The sequence below is a fragment of the Perissodus microlepis genome, chromosome 18 (assembly GCF_051167445.1).
Source record: "Perissodus microlepis isolate ML-2025 ecotype Zambia chromosome 18, ASM5116744v1, whole genome shotgun sequence".
Lineage (NCBI taxonomy): Eukaryota > Metazoa > Chordata > Actinopteri > Cichliformes > Cichlidae > Perissodus > Perissodus microlepis.
The window spans coordinates 19,096,396-19,112,563 of NC_140478.1; the positions used below are offsets into that span (position 1 = coordinate 19,096,396).

The following is a 16,168-nucleotide window of genomic DNA, read 5'->3' on the forward strand; positions in this document are numbered from 1 at the left end:
ACTACACCCCAGATTGCCCTGGATATTTCCGCCGGTGTGTGAGCTGGTGTGATAGCTTAAGTGCTTGGAAAAAAGCACTGTATGATGTGTGGATGGCTAAATGTGTCTTGCAGTGTAAAAATGCTTTAAGTGGTCAGCAAGACTAGAAAGTGTTACACAAATACACGTCCATTCACCACTCACCATGGTCACAAACTGCATTGTTGTTGTTTACACTGCATCATTTACAACCTTTCACTGTTGTAGGAGTGAGCAGATTGAGGAAAATGCAGTGAAATATTGTACACAAATAAATTAAAACTCCACATTTACAACTATGTGATCATCAATGTGATTACAGTTCATGATGAGAGGATGATGACTAAAAGGCTGAGAGTGCAAGCTGTCCAGTTGTTAACACAAATGTCAGAAGATGAAGATGGGCTTTGAAAAAATGTCAGAGGTTCCCTGTCTTAAAATTGCACTCTGTTTTCTTGGGATTTACAAATCTGTTATACTAACTGAAAGATATAGCCTCGAGGTGTGAACGGTAAAGCTAGTGGAAGCTGCATTCTTTCTAATGGCCAGCAGGAGGCGACTCATCTGATTATGAAAAGGAGAAGGTTGCAGTAGGGCTACAAGAAAAGTAGCCCACTACTCACTGGATTTGTTACCTCAGTAAACATTTTGCTGATGATTTATGGTCTCAATTGCTAATTTCAAAGCGTATTCAAGATAGCATCTTTTTTTTTTTTTTTTTTTAATAAAATGTTCCCATTTTTTATAATATCAACAACAAAGTAGGGCATGCGTATTGTCTTGGCCTTTAGAGCTTTCTGTGAGACAGACTCGTTGAAGATACGCATTTGTCTCTTTTCTTGAACCTAATCAGGTAATTCAATTGCCTAAACCTAATTAAACTGTATACATGCTTATGAAGGTTTCTCTTTGCTGTTTGCTGGTACCCAAGAACACTTTCTTCTAGTCCCCTATTCAGAAGGAGTCACTGCAGTGGGTAGCTCTGCATATTTTCAGTTGAATTCAGTACAATTGTAATTATTATGGCTTCAAATTTATAACAACAGTTGTCTCAAGATGCTTTATGTTGTAAGGTTAAGACCCTCCAACAATAAACAGCCCCCTTTGAGTAAGCAGTGTGATGGTGAAAGGACTATTTGATGCCCTTCCTGACGCAACCCCAAAGGAATTTGTGTCTCCTCACAGCATCAAACCATGGTTGGCACATGTGTAAACCACTATGCTGTTGAGTTACTACATTGAAAATATATTTAAAAATGATCCAAATCAAAAAAAATTGTCTTACAGGAGAAATCAAGGCTCCTCCTGCTAGTGCTTCGAAACTGTTGAACATAAAGCTTTAGGTGACATCATGGCGACTCCTTCCATGCATGTTTGGGAATCACAAATCTGTACAAAATCTAAATCCAGATGCAGATGTTGAGATATTTTAGTCTGGAGCAAATCACCAGACCAACATGTCTGCACAGTGTAGCTAACCGCACATACTGTAAGTATTAGAGAGTATTACATAACTATTTAATTTGCGTTTTCCAGCTATATTGTGAGTCCAGATACACTTTACCCAGTCAGGGTCTGGCATATTTTAGAATTTGCATAATAATAGTATTTATATTACATGCTAATGTGCTTTGTGGTTTCATCCTGTTGTTACTCCACCACTATAAAACTGATTACGCTCCAGAGACAAATAAAGGATTTATTGATTGGTTGATTGTGCTGCACATCAGCCATAAATTGTTCTACAAAGATTTTAAAAACGCCATAAAACCGCCAAACTTATTTGTGGCTTTGCATCGTGAGCTCAAAGTAAATGTTAATAGAGTGACTTAAGAACCAGAGAAAATCATGGAAACGAGACAGAGATATATTAAAATTAAGGCTCTAATGGAGGCCAGGGGTCATCCTTCGCTCGCTTACATTTCAGCTGATCTGTTTGTACTCAAACACTGAAGCATTCGTCACGAAAAAAGTGCCTCCAGTTCTCTGGGCGATGATGGAGGAGGAAATCCACTCAGCACTGCACAAATCCCCATAAAGGCTCCGTGATGATCAGGTCTGGTGACTGGAGAGGCCATCCCAGTGTTCATGAAAACACTCTTTAATTTATTTAGCAGGGCACTTTAAGGCATCATTTGAAGGAGTGTGGAAACATTATGAAGGGAAGTTTTTTTTACTCCATTGCTTCTAACAACTCCCACTAGTCAGCTGCACAGCGAAGCAACAGATATCGTAGGCTGAACTCGTCCTGCCGCCTCCCTTCCAAATGTAATTGTGAATCAAATCAGAAGTAAGAATGAGCTTGAATCGTGACTCATTCGTCATGACTCATTTCTTTCTTGTTTACTGCTCCCCACACCAGGTTATGTCTTTGTGCCTTGACCTTGTGGTTTCTTTAGCACAGCTGTGCTTCAGGTTTTCCAGCTCGTTCCAGTATTTTCTGCTGAGACTTGGGCTCAGAGGTGCTGATTCGATTCTGAGGCAATTTTCAAAGCTGTAGCTCAATGGCATTGAGCAGCTCCACTGTTAAGTGTCTGTCCACCTCTGTCAGCGAGCTGTTCACCTTTCATTATGCAGTTGTTTGGTTTACAGTGTGCTGTCATGAATTTTGAGACCAATTTTCTTAAATTGGAAGGCAATTTAGTTGTTTTTATAACAGCCGAAGACTGAATTGCTCTGTTATTTCGTTTCTAGAAACACCCGAATAAAGCACAAGCCCCCAGTGGTGGGAAGCACCGAAGTATATTTATACAAGTACTGTGTTTAAATATAAAGTTATTTATATTTTCTCTGATGATTTTCATTTGAACTAAACAATATTTATTCATTTAAAGGTTTTAACTGCAGCTGTTAACTTTAAGATTTCAAATAAGTAAATTAGAAGATATCAACAAGGAAGTCTGGTACCCAGTGGATAGTATTCTTCTTCTACTATGAAGTGCAATCCCGTGTAATGTGTAATCCAGTAAATTCATCATAACTTTTATTTTTACACTTACTGGCTAAATTTGTGCAGTTATACTATATAACTATATGAATATAGGGTGTTTTTGCTGCTGGGCTCGTTAGCCTTTGGTACAGTTCATTTGTGCAGCACTTGCACTCATTTGTGGACCAAGCAACCACCAAAAGACCCTTTGGAGGAGGTGGTCTTGGTGCGGTTACAAACAAACTCCAAAGTGGTTTATTTCAGGTGAGAATGTGATCTAAGCCTGATCCAACCCAACTACCAGGTGTACGCTATCCTGTTGCCAGGTATGCTTTCCAGCCCGGGATGTGGAAAAGTATCATAGCTGTGTAAAATGAACCAAGGGCTCACTTGATATCCGCTAGTCCAGAACACAGCACCTTCTTCCTGTACTTACTTTTGCTGCTCCCGCCTGAGACAGATCTGCCCAATAACAGGAGGTGTTCTCAGTTCTCAGAGTGCAAACTCCAGAGCAGTTTGTTTGTTTTGCCTCAGGTGCCTGAAAAATCACACAGATAAATAAAAACTCATTAGGAGTAAATTATCCATGTTTTCCACTAATCCAGAATATGGTTCCTTCTTCCTGTGTTTACTTTTGCGGCTCCTGCCTCAGACACATCCGGCCAGTAAGCAGACTGGTTATTCGTGACGCACGTTGGTTCACTTGGAGTTCACTTGGAGTTTTCTTTGTGCAAAAAGAGACCAAACAATGAGGAAAATCTGCAAGTTCACAAGCTCATCAACTCATTGGGAGCAGAATGAACAAACTATAGGTGTGAAAACGCCACTTCCAGGGCGCCCACAAACTTCAGTCAAACTTCTCCTGTTTGTATTTTTAGATACGGTGAAATGTGCACAAGCTCCTGCAAAACTTGAAAAACCGGACCCTTCAGAATTTCCTAATTTGTGTTAGAACAGGATAGACCTGCCATCTGAACAAACCCACCGTCACCGCTCACATATATTCAAACCCGGCTCACATCCTGACAGTTCATCTTCTGGAAAAAAAACCCAAAAATCTTGTTTTCTCTCTGGACCCAAACTTCAGCTACATCTCACAGTAAGCTGCTGCGACATTTTCCTCCTTCTATAGGAGGACGGCATGAGGACCGGACAGCTTAATTTGGTGTTCAGCTCCTAAGGAAGAGTTATTTTGATAGTAAAGTGTGGATTAGGTGCAAGTGATACCTGTGATCTGAGGAGAATGTTTTAATTTAAAGGCTGACTGCTCACTCTGTAGTCCCCCCGCTTTTATTACCACACAGAGAATGGATTTTAAAAAAAGGATTTCTTTTAGGAACAGCCTCGGGTCCTTGTGGAAATGACTCTATCTCATTTTGAAATTTGCATGCTTTGACTAAATGAAGTATCTCAAACCATTTTCCTTCAGTGCTGTGGTTAGTATGTTAGCACGGAAACTGTAATTCATGTTTATTTATTCTTGGAAGCTTTGTCACTGATTGGCGGGCCTCGTGGGGTCCTGCAAATATGTCGACCTTGTCAGCTGTGTCTGATTGTTAGCAGGAGATATTTTAATGAGTTATTGACATTCTCATTAAATTTCACAGGTGAAGAAGATTAACCGGAATTTTCCAGTTAACCAGCAGGTAAGATGTTTTTCCTCCTGCAGCGGTTGCGTCTCAAGATCTTCATTTTGCGTTGTCGGGCATTCATTTCATCCTTATCCTGACAATCAGAAGTGAATATAACCAGTCAAGAAAAATAAATAAATTAAAAAGAAGCCATCTATTTCAGCACAAGACGAGCGTTTGCATCATTTTTGTCCGTCCACTGAGACATGATCAGAAAACTGTTTTAGCGCTTTCAGCCAGTTAACACGCAGAGCGTCATCTTTCATTTAAAACACCACAGTGAGGCTCTTCTTTGTTACTTTTTCAATCTGGTTTTCTGACCCACAAAGAGACATGAATCCACTTGACAATTCATTCAAGAAATTAAACAACGTGAGACGGGCTTGTCCCAAATCTTTCACTTGCTTGCAAATTCTTAAAAAAAACCCAAAATAAACAAACAAAAACCTGCAAAAAGAAAAGCAAACAAACAATTTTCTCTTGGCGCAGTCAACCGGTGGCTTCCTGAAGAGTGATGCTATGATATGTTTAATATCTGAACTGATGTCTTGCAGCACTGCCGATAGAGGCTTTTCTTTCTTTTTCTTCATTTCCCCGTCTGTCTAGCTGCTTGTCCTTGTTGCGAGTGCTAAATTACAAAGCGTTTGCTGGGGTACGCAAAAGAATGAAGTACACATATCAGCCACAACATTAAAACAGACAAAGTAACATCGCATGAATGTCAGGCACCAAACTTTCCGAGCAGAGCGCTGCACCGTAGCAAAAAGACCAATGTTTTTTCACATCACCAGCCGGTGGTTTAATCTCGTGGCTGATGGCCGTGTGTCATCATGAATCAGTGTCAGTTTTCTCTGTAACTTTCCTCACCCACACACATCACATGTAATTGATTTGGTCAGACTACAATATAAAGGACTGAAAAGGTGTACTTGTGTAATTGGACACATAAACAGTAAAGTTTACACCGTAAAGTGTGAGAAATTTAACTTCCGGGTTAATTTTTTGACTCACATTAATAAACTTTAAACTAATTCATCAGAGAAGAAAAAATGCACTAATACAATCAAATACTAGTCACTATAGCTTTACAGGTGATATGAAGCTATGGTCAAATATATATTTCAGCTCAGTTCAATTCAATAGTTTATTGTCCTACAAGGCAAATTAGGTTAACAACAGGGGCCACGACAACTAACACCTGCAGTAGGTCGCTACAAAAGCTCAATGATGGCCCCTTATTAAATATAACCCCTTACTGAATATTGAATTACTGACATGTAAATCTTCATATTGCTGCTGCTGATAACTGATTTTAATCACTTATATTGTTGTTGATCTGTTATAATACATTTTAACAACGAAATAACAAGTAATTAAAGCTTTCAAAATAAAAGCAGAATAACGTGGAAATCAAACCTTGTTAAAGTACTTGTTAAAGAGCTAATATGCTCCATTCTAATGGTGTTGGAGATCACAAGATTAACAGTACTCTGATCTAGTGCTTTGGTGGGAAGAATACACCAAGTAATATTTCAGGGGGGCTGGTGCCACCTCATGGTGGGGTTCTGGACACACCCTTGAACATAGACATACTTTTTTTTTTAGAAGTTTTTTAAAAGTTTTTTTTATAGTTTTTTTTTTTTTTTTTTTTTTTTTTTTTAACTTTGATGAGAAATACAATTTTCAACAATTAACACTGCTATTTTCTCCCTCATCTATTTTTTTGTGAAAGCCACAGGAAACCAAAGGGAGATGGGAAAAAGAGCTGTATGTAGCTGTGGAGCCACACGTTTGAGACGCCTGAGCTTGATGGAAAATAGATTTTAATTTAAATCTTTTGTTATTAAAGGATCATAAAACCCATAAAGTTTATTCAACTTTAATATTAGATCAGTATTTCTCTAAAAGACTACAGTGCACTGCTTTATGACTACTGTACAAGCTAAAGGCTCCAATTGAGCCATTTGTACTCGGTCAAATATAGCACCACCAAATAACCAATAAACTAAACTGACTAAAGTCTGTTTTTAGAGCTTTTCAACAACTATTTAGCAGATTTTACAGAGTGGCATAAAATAACATGCCTTTTTATTGTTGTCTTTACCCTCTGATAGATTATCTACATGGGCTGGGTTGACGAGAAGGAGCAGGACTCCGTTCAGGACCGAATGTATTCACCAAAGTTCCTCGCTTTGAGGGGTTCCTCCCTCTTCAAGTTTTCAGCACCTCCTGTAAGTTTTCCTGCCAGCGTCTGCATTTGAATGGATGTCATTCAGCTCCATCGGGAGATTTTCATTTGATGCTAATGTATTGTTTAGGGAGAAAATGCTTAGGCAAAAAGGAAGCAGCTCACTCATAATCATTTGTGCTGCATTGATCTTTCACTTGATTGATGGCGATCATTAAATCTGTTTACATTCTGCCAGCCACTTAGGTGATTATGACAAGAGGGATAAGCTGTTGATGGTCCGGGAGATGAGAAAAGATTGATAGATAACTGAAATTGCCTTCTCAATGTGAATGTGCTGATATAAATGGAAAATGCTAATGTGAATAGATGGTGGGATGTAGGAGCCTGCCTATTCAGCAGTGACGACCAGATTCTTTATTGTTGAAGTTACCTGTGACAAATATTTCCATTCACGTGGCAAGGAGACAGCTGAGTCCGACAACCATTCATCAATAACTGTGGACACAAATGGCTATTGTACAGTCATGTTTTAGAAATCTGTGGATGGGCACGGCAAGCCTCGAGGGCTTTGGATTTCAAACATTTCTATGAAAGTACAAAGAGTATAGGTTGGTGGCTTCTTTTCTGTAGACTTTTCAAAACCAAAAATGTAAACGTTAAAGTGTAAAAGACTGATAAATGAGTTTATCTGTTGTGTTATTACTTACAGTGTAACCTCGGATTTGTTCTAAATTACATAACATTAACCAACTGTTTTATATCAGTGGGTAAAAGATTACAGTAAAAACAATTCTTGCTCAGTACAACAGACTATATAAACTTTTTAGAGCCAGCATGATGTTACCTATTAGTATTACTGTAGGAATCTACAGGGTAGGTAGGAGCCAGGTGCTGCTAAACAATGAACTGATCATCAGCAATGCCAGTCTTCCCAGGAGTGGATGTCCCTGCAAATTTACTACATGATAAGACCATGCAATGCTCAGAGAAACTGCAAAAAAAAAAAAAAATGTTCATGACAGTACAAATAGAGAAAGACTCAATAAGTATGAAAGGAGAGAGCCTCTGTTCTCTAAAAGAACATGGCAGCTTTAGGTTTGCAAAGTTGCATTTGAACAAACTCCAAGACTTCTGGGACAATGTCCAAAGTGGAGATGTTACCCACAATGTGCAACATCACAGCATATCAGCACAAACACCTCATACTGACTGTCAAGCACGGTGGTGGAGGGGTGATGATTTGGGTACCCTGCAGTCACTGAGTCATCGTGAATGTCAGTCTGACTCTGGAAGCTAAAGTTTGTCCTGTTACACTGGATCATGTAACAGGACAGGGATCCCAATCACATCAGCAAATCTAATACAGGATGGCTGAAAAATGGCCAAGTCAATATCCATGTGTCTTTCTGTTGTAAACTTTCTATGGGGATTGGCCCTCTTTTGGAGATAGCCTCAAGTGGTCATTAGAGGAACTGCAGTTTTTGGAGTTTATAGTAAATATAGTTGCTCTTTATTTGATTTTATATTTCAAGAATGAAACACAAACTTATCTTTATGTTGTCCTGACATTGTTTTGTTTTTTTTTGCAAATAATTGCAATATTATTTAAAAGCATTTCTACCAAAGCAAATACATTCCTCAAATAAAATTTGAAAATTGGATGTGACATTTTCAGGTGACAACATGGGACTGGACGAGAGCAGAGAAAAGCTTTACTGTGTACGAGATAATGTGCAAGATTTTAAAGGTACGTCGGTCCTTCTTTTAATCTGCTTCCCTGAACATTTACAGAAGCATCTCTCAGATCGGATACACTGAGAATACTAAGTAGCAAACTGAATCTGAGGAATGCCCTTATATAACTCACTTATTAATTTGCATGTGTTCTTTTCCAGTCCCACAGAGACACTCAAGGTTCACATTTCATTGTTCATTCTCTCCAGGTTCGAGGTCACTTTGAATTTCATAGTGGGAATTTATCTTGAGTTCATTATCTAGAAACTCATTATGGCAAACCTAATTCATATAGATTCACATATTCAATCAGATATACAGTAGGCTGACCTTAGACTGCCTGTACAATTTAGGTTATATAAAGCTACGCAAAGACCCATTAGAGGAAAACATTGTCTGCTAAAATGCTTTAGTAATTTGCTTCAGGAGACTGCCTTGCTGTACTTATTTTAGGACAGTGACCTTCTGGACAAGAGGAAGCACTGCTTCAGTGTTCAGACAGAGAGCGGGGAGGACATGTTCTTCAGCGTAGAGCTGGAGTGTGAGCTGCTGATCTGGGAGAAAGCTTTCCAGATGGCCACTTTCCTGGAGGTGGAGAGGATACAGGTCTGCGCCTGAACGGCAGGAAACGTGCTGGGAATTGTGACAGTTTAAATCTTGCATGCGGTTCCTTCTCAGTTGTTTTAGTGCAGAGATTGATAACGCCCACATGACTTTTAGCAGAAGAGCAAAGATGCTCTTGTGTCCTTATGTAACTCCTGTGGTTGACATCTTCTTTTCTTGTTCTGCAGTGTAAAACGTACGCCTGTATTATGGAAAGCCACCTTATGGGACTCACTATTGACTTCGGCATGGGCTTTGTGTGCTTTGATGCTGCGTCAAAGGTGAGTGAAGGACAGTGTTTTGTCATCAATACAAAAACGGGACACTTACAATAGGAGATTCATTATTTTACCCAGTTTGATGAACCTAATCACGGCACCTCAGCTTCCCCTTTTCCTTTTTATGGTGCTGCTAACTTATTCTGCACTGTGTGCATTTTGAGTTTGAGCACATTTGTTTTGACAGCTGGTTCCCCCAAACTCAAACGTCTCACTCCTGCCTGCAGTTCATTTTGGCCTTTCACCAGGTCTTAGAGCAGACTACTCAACTGGTGCACATTATGTGGATGAGCAGGACACAAGCACTGACATATTGTTCTGTAAGATTTTGGCCCTAATTCCTGCAATATGAAGCTCCAGTGTCCCCCAGGGATGATAAAAAATGTTGCCAGAATATTGTTTACAGGCAGAAATGCACAAATTACAATCCAAATGTAAACTGCAAGTGCAGACAAATACATGGAGCAGAATTACTCCATGATTGAAAGCTGGAAAAGGCAGGATTTAAAAACCGGGTTAATGTGAATTTCAGTGAGGAAGAAAAAAGGCAGAAATATAACTGAGGTGTTTTTTCATCAGAATTTGCCTTTCCATAAAAAATCTTAATGAAACATACAATTAAAAGGTGAAAGCTATCAGTATGATATCAGTACAGTAGATAAGATAAGATATGGAGACAATATGGCAAACACAGGAACATGTATAATGTAAATGTGGCTAGAACTTGTGTGTAAGACAGTCTCTTTTCAGCCTACAGTGCACTATTACACTCATGCAACACAAATATTCACATCCTCCACTTTTGCAGGCTGAGTGAAAAAAACACATGAGAAAAAAACATCATTTTTTTCTTGATGGTTGTTTTTTTGGAGATTTTAAATCAAAGGGCCACTCGTGCATCATAAAAAAGAAGTACACCCTGGAAGAAACAGTTGTAACAGTGATTTATATAGGAAACAAAGAAATCATGGCTCCCGCTGACACGCTTGCTCTTGTTAAACTGATGACTGATGCAGTCACTCTGGTGCTTATTTTTGGAAAGAAAAAAAACTGAGGCACTTATAGTGCTGTTTAGCCTATACAAAACAATAGAAAATAATCAGAGCAAATACCAAGCACTAGGTCACTATGTTAGATAACTTTGGTTACTGGAGACAAAGTATGCAATCAATGAGAAACGTTGAAAACATCACATCTTTAAAATCTTCTTGCTGTTTATTTTGTTCTGTTTCTCCGGCCACTTAATTAGATTCAGCTGTTTGGTAGCTAAAATATCTAATCAGCCCATAACAGGATCTGCAGAAGTTCAAACTGAGTTTCAGAATAGGAAAGGAAGCTGATTTCAGTGACTTTGAGCATTGGCTGCTCTGAGTATTTCAAAAACCTGGATTTTCCCACAGAACTGTCTCTAGAGATTATAGTACAAGGTCCAAAAAAGAGAAAATATCCAGTAAGCAGCAGTTCTTTGGGGTAAAGTGCATCAAAGGATGCAGCAGATGCAGAGGGAACAGTAACTCAAATAACTATGCGTTACAACCAGCGTGCAGAAGAGCACGCCAGGTGTCGCTCCTGTCAGCTAAGAACATGAAACTGAGGCTACAGTTCACACTGGCTCACCAAAACTGGACAAGAGAAGGCTGGAAACACGTTGCCTGGTTTGAAGAGTCTCGACTTCTGCTCTGACATTCAGATGGTAATGCCAGAATTTGACGTAAACAATATGAACGCATTGATCCATGCTTCCTTGTATCAGTCGCTCAGGCTGGTGGTAGTGGTGTTGATGGTCTGGGGGGTATTTTCTCAGCACATTTTGGATTCCTTAATATCAACTGATCATTTACTCACCAAACCCTTCCTGGGTAATGTTGCTAAACCTGTCAATCCCTTTATAACCACAGTCTATTCATCTTCTGATCGATTCAGCAGGATAACACACCATGAGCTCAAACAAGCTCAAACTGGTTTCTTGAACATGACAGTGAGTTCTCTGTACTCAAATGGCCACAACACAGTCACTAGATCTCAATCCAATAGAGCACATTTGGATGGTGGTGGAACGGCAGATTCACATCATGGATGCGCAGCCGACAACTCTGCCGAACTGTGTGATGATGCCATGTGAATACAGACCAAATCTCTGAGGAATTAGTGCAATACTGAAAGGAACTAGGAGGGTATACACTCGCCTAATAAAGTGGGCGGTGAGTTATTTTGCAGTTAATTAGATCATTTGTCCCTGAAATGAACAGCAAGACTGAAATGATAGGTTTTCATATAGTCTGTATATGACCTACTCACTGCAAGCAGCTTTTCCTTATCAAGCATTACAGTTGCCCTGTGAATGAAAAATTATATCTGATTTCAATAAACTGAATATTTAAAACAAATAAGCAATATAAATGATTGTTACAAACATTCTCATTATACAGGTCATTAAGCACTCGTACTGCTATATTTTGGATTGTAATACTGACACAGTACTGTGCAAGCCTTGGTTCAATGCTTCATGCAGTCAAAATGCAGATGCTTTGATTTAGTTCAGGATTTGTGGTAATTTAATCATATCATAGAGTATCAATATTTACTTCTTTCTTTTCATCTGTAAATGAACTGCAAATTAATGTGTTGATTTTGTGGTGCAAAATAGAGGAAAACTAAAAGCAGGAATAAAAATGAGCATTGCACTGGTCGGGTGTGACTTTAGGAGGAAGCTGATTTTGTTCTTTATCTTTCATGCAAGAAAGATACAGAATATGAAATGCAGTGATTGACATGAAGGAGATGGTGATATCGGCACCTCTGACAAGGTTAGCGGGAGCCAGATTGAATTTTAAAGGCAAAGCAGAGGAGAGGTGACACTTCTGTGGCTGCACACCGAAAATGCTTCGTGAATATCTGCTTTAAGTTAAATGAAAAATGTTCATCTGTATTGCAGGGCTAAAAGATTTAATCAGACTGATGTTGCAGTTTTAATTAGGCTGGTGGGAGTTGTTTCAGCAGTATAGGAATGTGCAAATAACTTGGCTAGCTGTCTACAAGAGGAGGCATGAAACTGAGTCAATGCACAGCTTTTGTTTATTCGGTTCGGCATTAATTGAATCACCGAAGCTCTGCTATGCAGGTGAAATTACTGTGGCTGGTTAAATTTCCCAGTGGTAAAAATAACACTCCAGTTTCTGGTTGATCTGCTGACGTGCCCCATTTCTCACCGGATCCGCGTGGATTTTAACGTGAATTATTCATGAAAAAAGTGACACCAGAAATGAGTCACAAATCTGAGCGCGGAAAATAAAGACATATTGTTTTTGCTTTAGTTATGTTGTTGCGTTTGCATTTCAGGCAGTGCTGTGGAGATACAAGTTCTCCCAACTAAAAGGGTCGTCTGACGACGGGAAAAGCAAGATCAAGTTTTTATTCCAAAATCAAGACTCCAAATCTATCGAAGCAAAGGTAATTAAATTTGACGGATGTTTAATGTTGCATGCCAGAAAATAAGTCAACAAGATTTTCAAAGCAGCACGGTTCTATAAAAATTAATCGCTCGTGTGTGATTTGAGGATTGATTTTCTGTCTCTCTCAGGAGCTGGAGTTCTCAAACCTCTTCGCAGTGCTTCACTGTATTCACGCTTTTTTCGCTGCCAAAGTCGCTTGCCTGGACCCGATGTTTGTGGAGAGCCAAGGCACCGCGACCACCACTGGGATCGCTTCTCTTTCCAGTCTCTCCTGTAATTCACAGACACCTAAGCTGAAATACGCCACTTGACAGGTGCTGCTTTCACTGACCCCTTTTAAAAAGGACGCTGCACTTAATCATGAATGTGGCCTGTGTCGATGGTGGACAGGAGACCTGGAACACGTACAAACTCGGACATTATGGGGGGCAGCTGTGCGCACTGCTGGAATAAAAGACCTCTTTGTGAGAGATTACTTGACGTGTCTGCAGATTTCTCAGATTTCTGGAACAACTGTGGGCTGAAACTTCACAGAAAGACTCAATGGACACATAAGGTGTGACTCAAAAGGGTTTTTTTTTTATGTGATTTTGTCTCAGACATCCTTATAATCAATTACAAAAGAAAATGCAGTTCTTTTCCCAAGCCAGTCTGCTTTTCTATGTAATTTTATTGACCACTTGCAGTTTAAGCAACATAGATTCTAGCCTTTTTCCCCACTTCAGATGGTACATCACTTGAATTTCTGCAAGGTAAAGCGTGGACACTGGATATGATGGTATGGTGTGTAATTTGTGATACTTGATACCTTACGTTTTCTTTTTTTGGTGTGTTTTTGAGGTGGAAACTTTTATCCATAATTCAATTTGCTGAAAGAAAAAACATTTTTCAGATTAGAGTCTAACTAAAAGCTAAATGGCAACATCAGTCTGGTCTTATAACACAAAATCAGTTTAATTTTGACAAAATTTAATTACACAGACGTTCGCTGGCAGCGTTGCTGGATGAAATGGATTTCTTTATATTAATTTCCTCTTTTCTTTATATACCTGTGTGAGGTAAGAATATGTCTTTGTCTTGGATTACTGACTATGAAGGCACTTTGATGATCAGCTTCACCATCAGCTCAGCCATAAAGGGACGAAAACACTCGAAACATGATTAGAAACACCTTCCACGATGTTTATAGCACTTTTGATTTTTTTACCCCCAAACCTGATTATGTAAATAAACACTGACATTCAAATGAACTCAAAGAATTATGAATTCTGGTGATTACTTGAGGGATTACTTGTAGGGATTAAGGCATTTGTTAATTTGATGTGCACCCTAGACAACTAGGTAGATAGCTCATAACCTTGTGCTCTCTTCATCATTTACTCTATGGACCAATTTAGAGGAATAAAATCAGCTATGGTGTATTTTTGAAAATATTTTACCTTTGTTTTTTTGACCTGTAAATAAAACGAAGAGGAACTTTACATTCACAAATGAGAAAAAAGTAGGAGGAAAATAGAAATATGTAGCACCGTTGCCTCCAGATGTTCCAGACACCCCTTTAAACTCTGCACAAACTGTTTGTAATGCTGCAGAGCGACAGCTAAACTATCATAGTCAAAAAGAGTTCAGGTCAATTAGCGCAATTAGTGATGCTCTTACCTTCCATTTACAAAGAGGAATCCAAACACAAGGGGCCCGTTGGTAAGTAAACTCTAGAGGATTGCGAATTAAACGGGGTCAGTGCTTTGTACTGTGCGGCCTTGTTAAGTTGATACGAGTGTTTGATGGGAACTAATGGTGGTGCAGTCTATGCAAAGAAAGTCTGAGCTTTTGTGCTTTAAAATTATCCTGGTCGCATATACCCTTATAACACGAGATCTACAGAGTGAGGTTGATTTTATTTTTTGCAGATGTTTTATTAACAAATATCCTGTGTAATAAATGAATAAATGAGACCTTTTATATCATGGCTCACTTGTGGTCGGCTTTACTTTTTTACAGTTTCTGGCTACGCCGCTGATTTTACGAAGAGAACTCACTTTACTTTTCTTGAGAAGTCCTCAAAGTTGTATTTTAAAATTCTAGTACATATCTGCAGCATACAGCAATTTTGTCAACTTTCCTTTTTTTGTCAGCGCTAGAGATGTCATTATACTCATCTTTGCTGAGGTTCATAAAAAACTTTTAACACCGAATAAAAGATGCCATTGAGTACTCAAAGTCAAGATTTCTCTGCCGCTGCTCTATTTCCACATATTCTTCTTTGTGTCTGCCTTTTGTCTGTCCCCACAGTGCGCCGCTGAGCTCCCTTTAAAGTCAGAGAAGCCTTTTTTTCATATTTGTGCAAATTAAAAAATCAGTTTTAAACAAATGGTATATACTTGACTTTTTTTTTCAGTAGTTTTAGTTTATTTTAAACTTTTGTTCTCAGTTCAGTTCAGCTCACATTTACTTTAGTTTTTATTCTTTCACATTGCTCCATTGTTAGCTTTAGCTTTTCGTTATTATAACGCAGATGGTGTATGTCAGACCCAAAGTTTGAGACGTTTACATCAGGTATTATGGGACAAACACACACAACTGAGGGCACTTTGTACATATTTATACTTTAGTCTTGGGAATACACTTCTCATTTTTCTCTTTAAACTCCACTTTCCTTTATTTTGGTTAACCAAAACAGTTTTCCACACTGTTTTTGGCCTAGTGTTACTTAAATATAAAAAACCTTGGGTAAAGCAGATTCATAAAGTGTACATTTTCTTAACAAGCAGCACTGTGATGCTGCATAATTAAACTGGGCAGCCAAATCCACATTACTTTCTACTATTAATGTCAACTATAATGTGCTAAACACATTATATTAACACATATTTTATATATAGACATTATTATATTATTAGAGCTGTCTTAGAGGCAGGATACACCCTGGACAGGCCGCCAATCTGCTGCAGGGCTAACACATAGAGACAGACAACGATTTGCACCTATGGGCAATTTAGAGTTACCAATTAACCTATCCCAACTAACTGCATATCTTTGGAATGTGGGAGAAAGCCAGAGTACCCAGAGATAACCCACACAAACACAGGGAGAACATGCAAACTCTACACAGATGGCGGACCTTCTTGCTGGGAGGCAACAGTGCTAACCACTGTGCCGCCGCGCTGCCCCTCTGGAGCATTTAGTTGTGTTTTAATACAACACCACAATCCCAGCAAATTCACTCCAAGGTCAGATTGTACAATGCTCAGTGAAGCTGCAAAAATCACCCAAGAGCTATAGTACATCATAGACTATATAGGCCTCAGTCACATATGATAGAAAAACACTAA

General features: G+C 39.0%; 1 protein-coding gene across 2 annotated transcripts in view; it reads left to right on the forward strand.

Moving 5' to 3' along the window:
- sntg1 (syntrophin, gamma 1) overlaps positions 1–14,805 on the forward strand; it is a 38,739-nt gene extending 23,934 nt beyond the window's left edge. For both annotated transcript variants that reach the window (XM_084912453.1, XM_084912454.1), the window contains exons 13-19: positions 4,555–4,593; positions 6,693–6,809; positions 8,445–8,516; positions 8,957–9,109; positions 9,295–9,387; positions 12,724–12,834; positions 12,965–14,805. In XM_084912453.1, the coding sequence (XP_084768579.1) occupies positions 4,555–4,593; positions 6,693–6,809; positions 8,445–8,516; positions 8,957–9,109; positions 9,295–9,387; positions 12,724–12,834; positions 12,965–13,147 (768 nt within the window). In that variant the 3' untranslated portion in view covers positions 13,148–14,805. The remainder of the gene's footprint in view (positions 1–4,554; positions 4,594–6,692; positions 6,810–8,444; positions 8,517–8,956; positions 9,110–9,294; positions 9,388–12,723; positions 12,835–12,964) is intronic.
- The last annotated feature ends 1,363 nt before the right edge of the window (positions 14,806–16,168 follow it).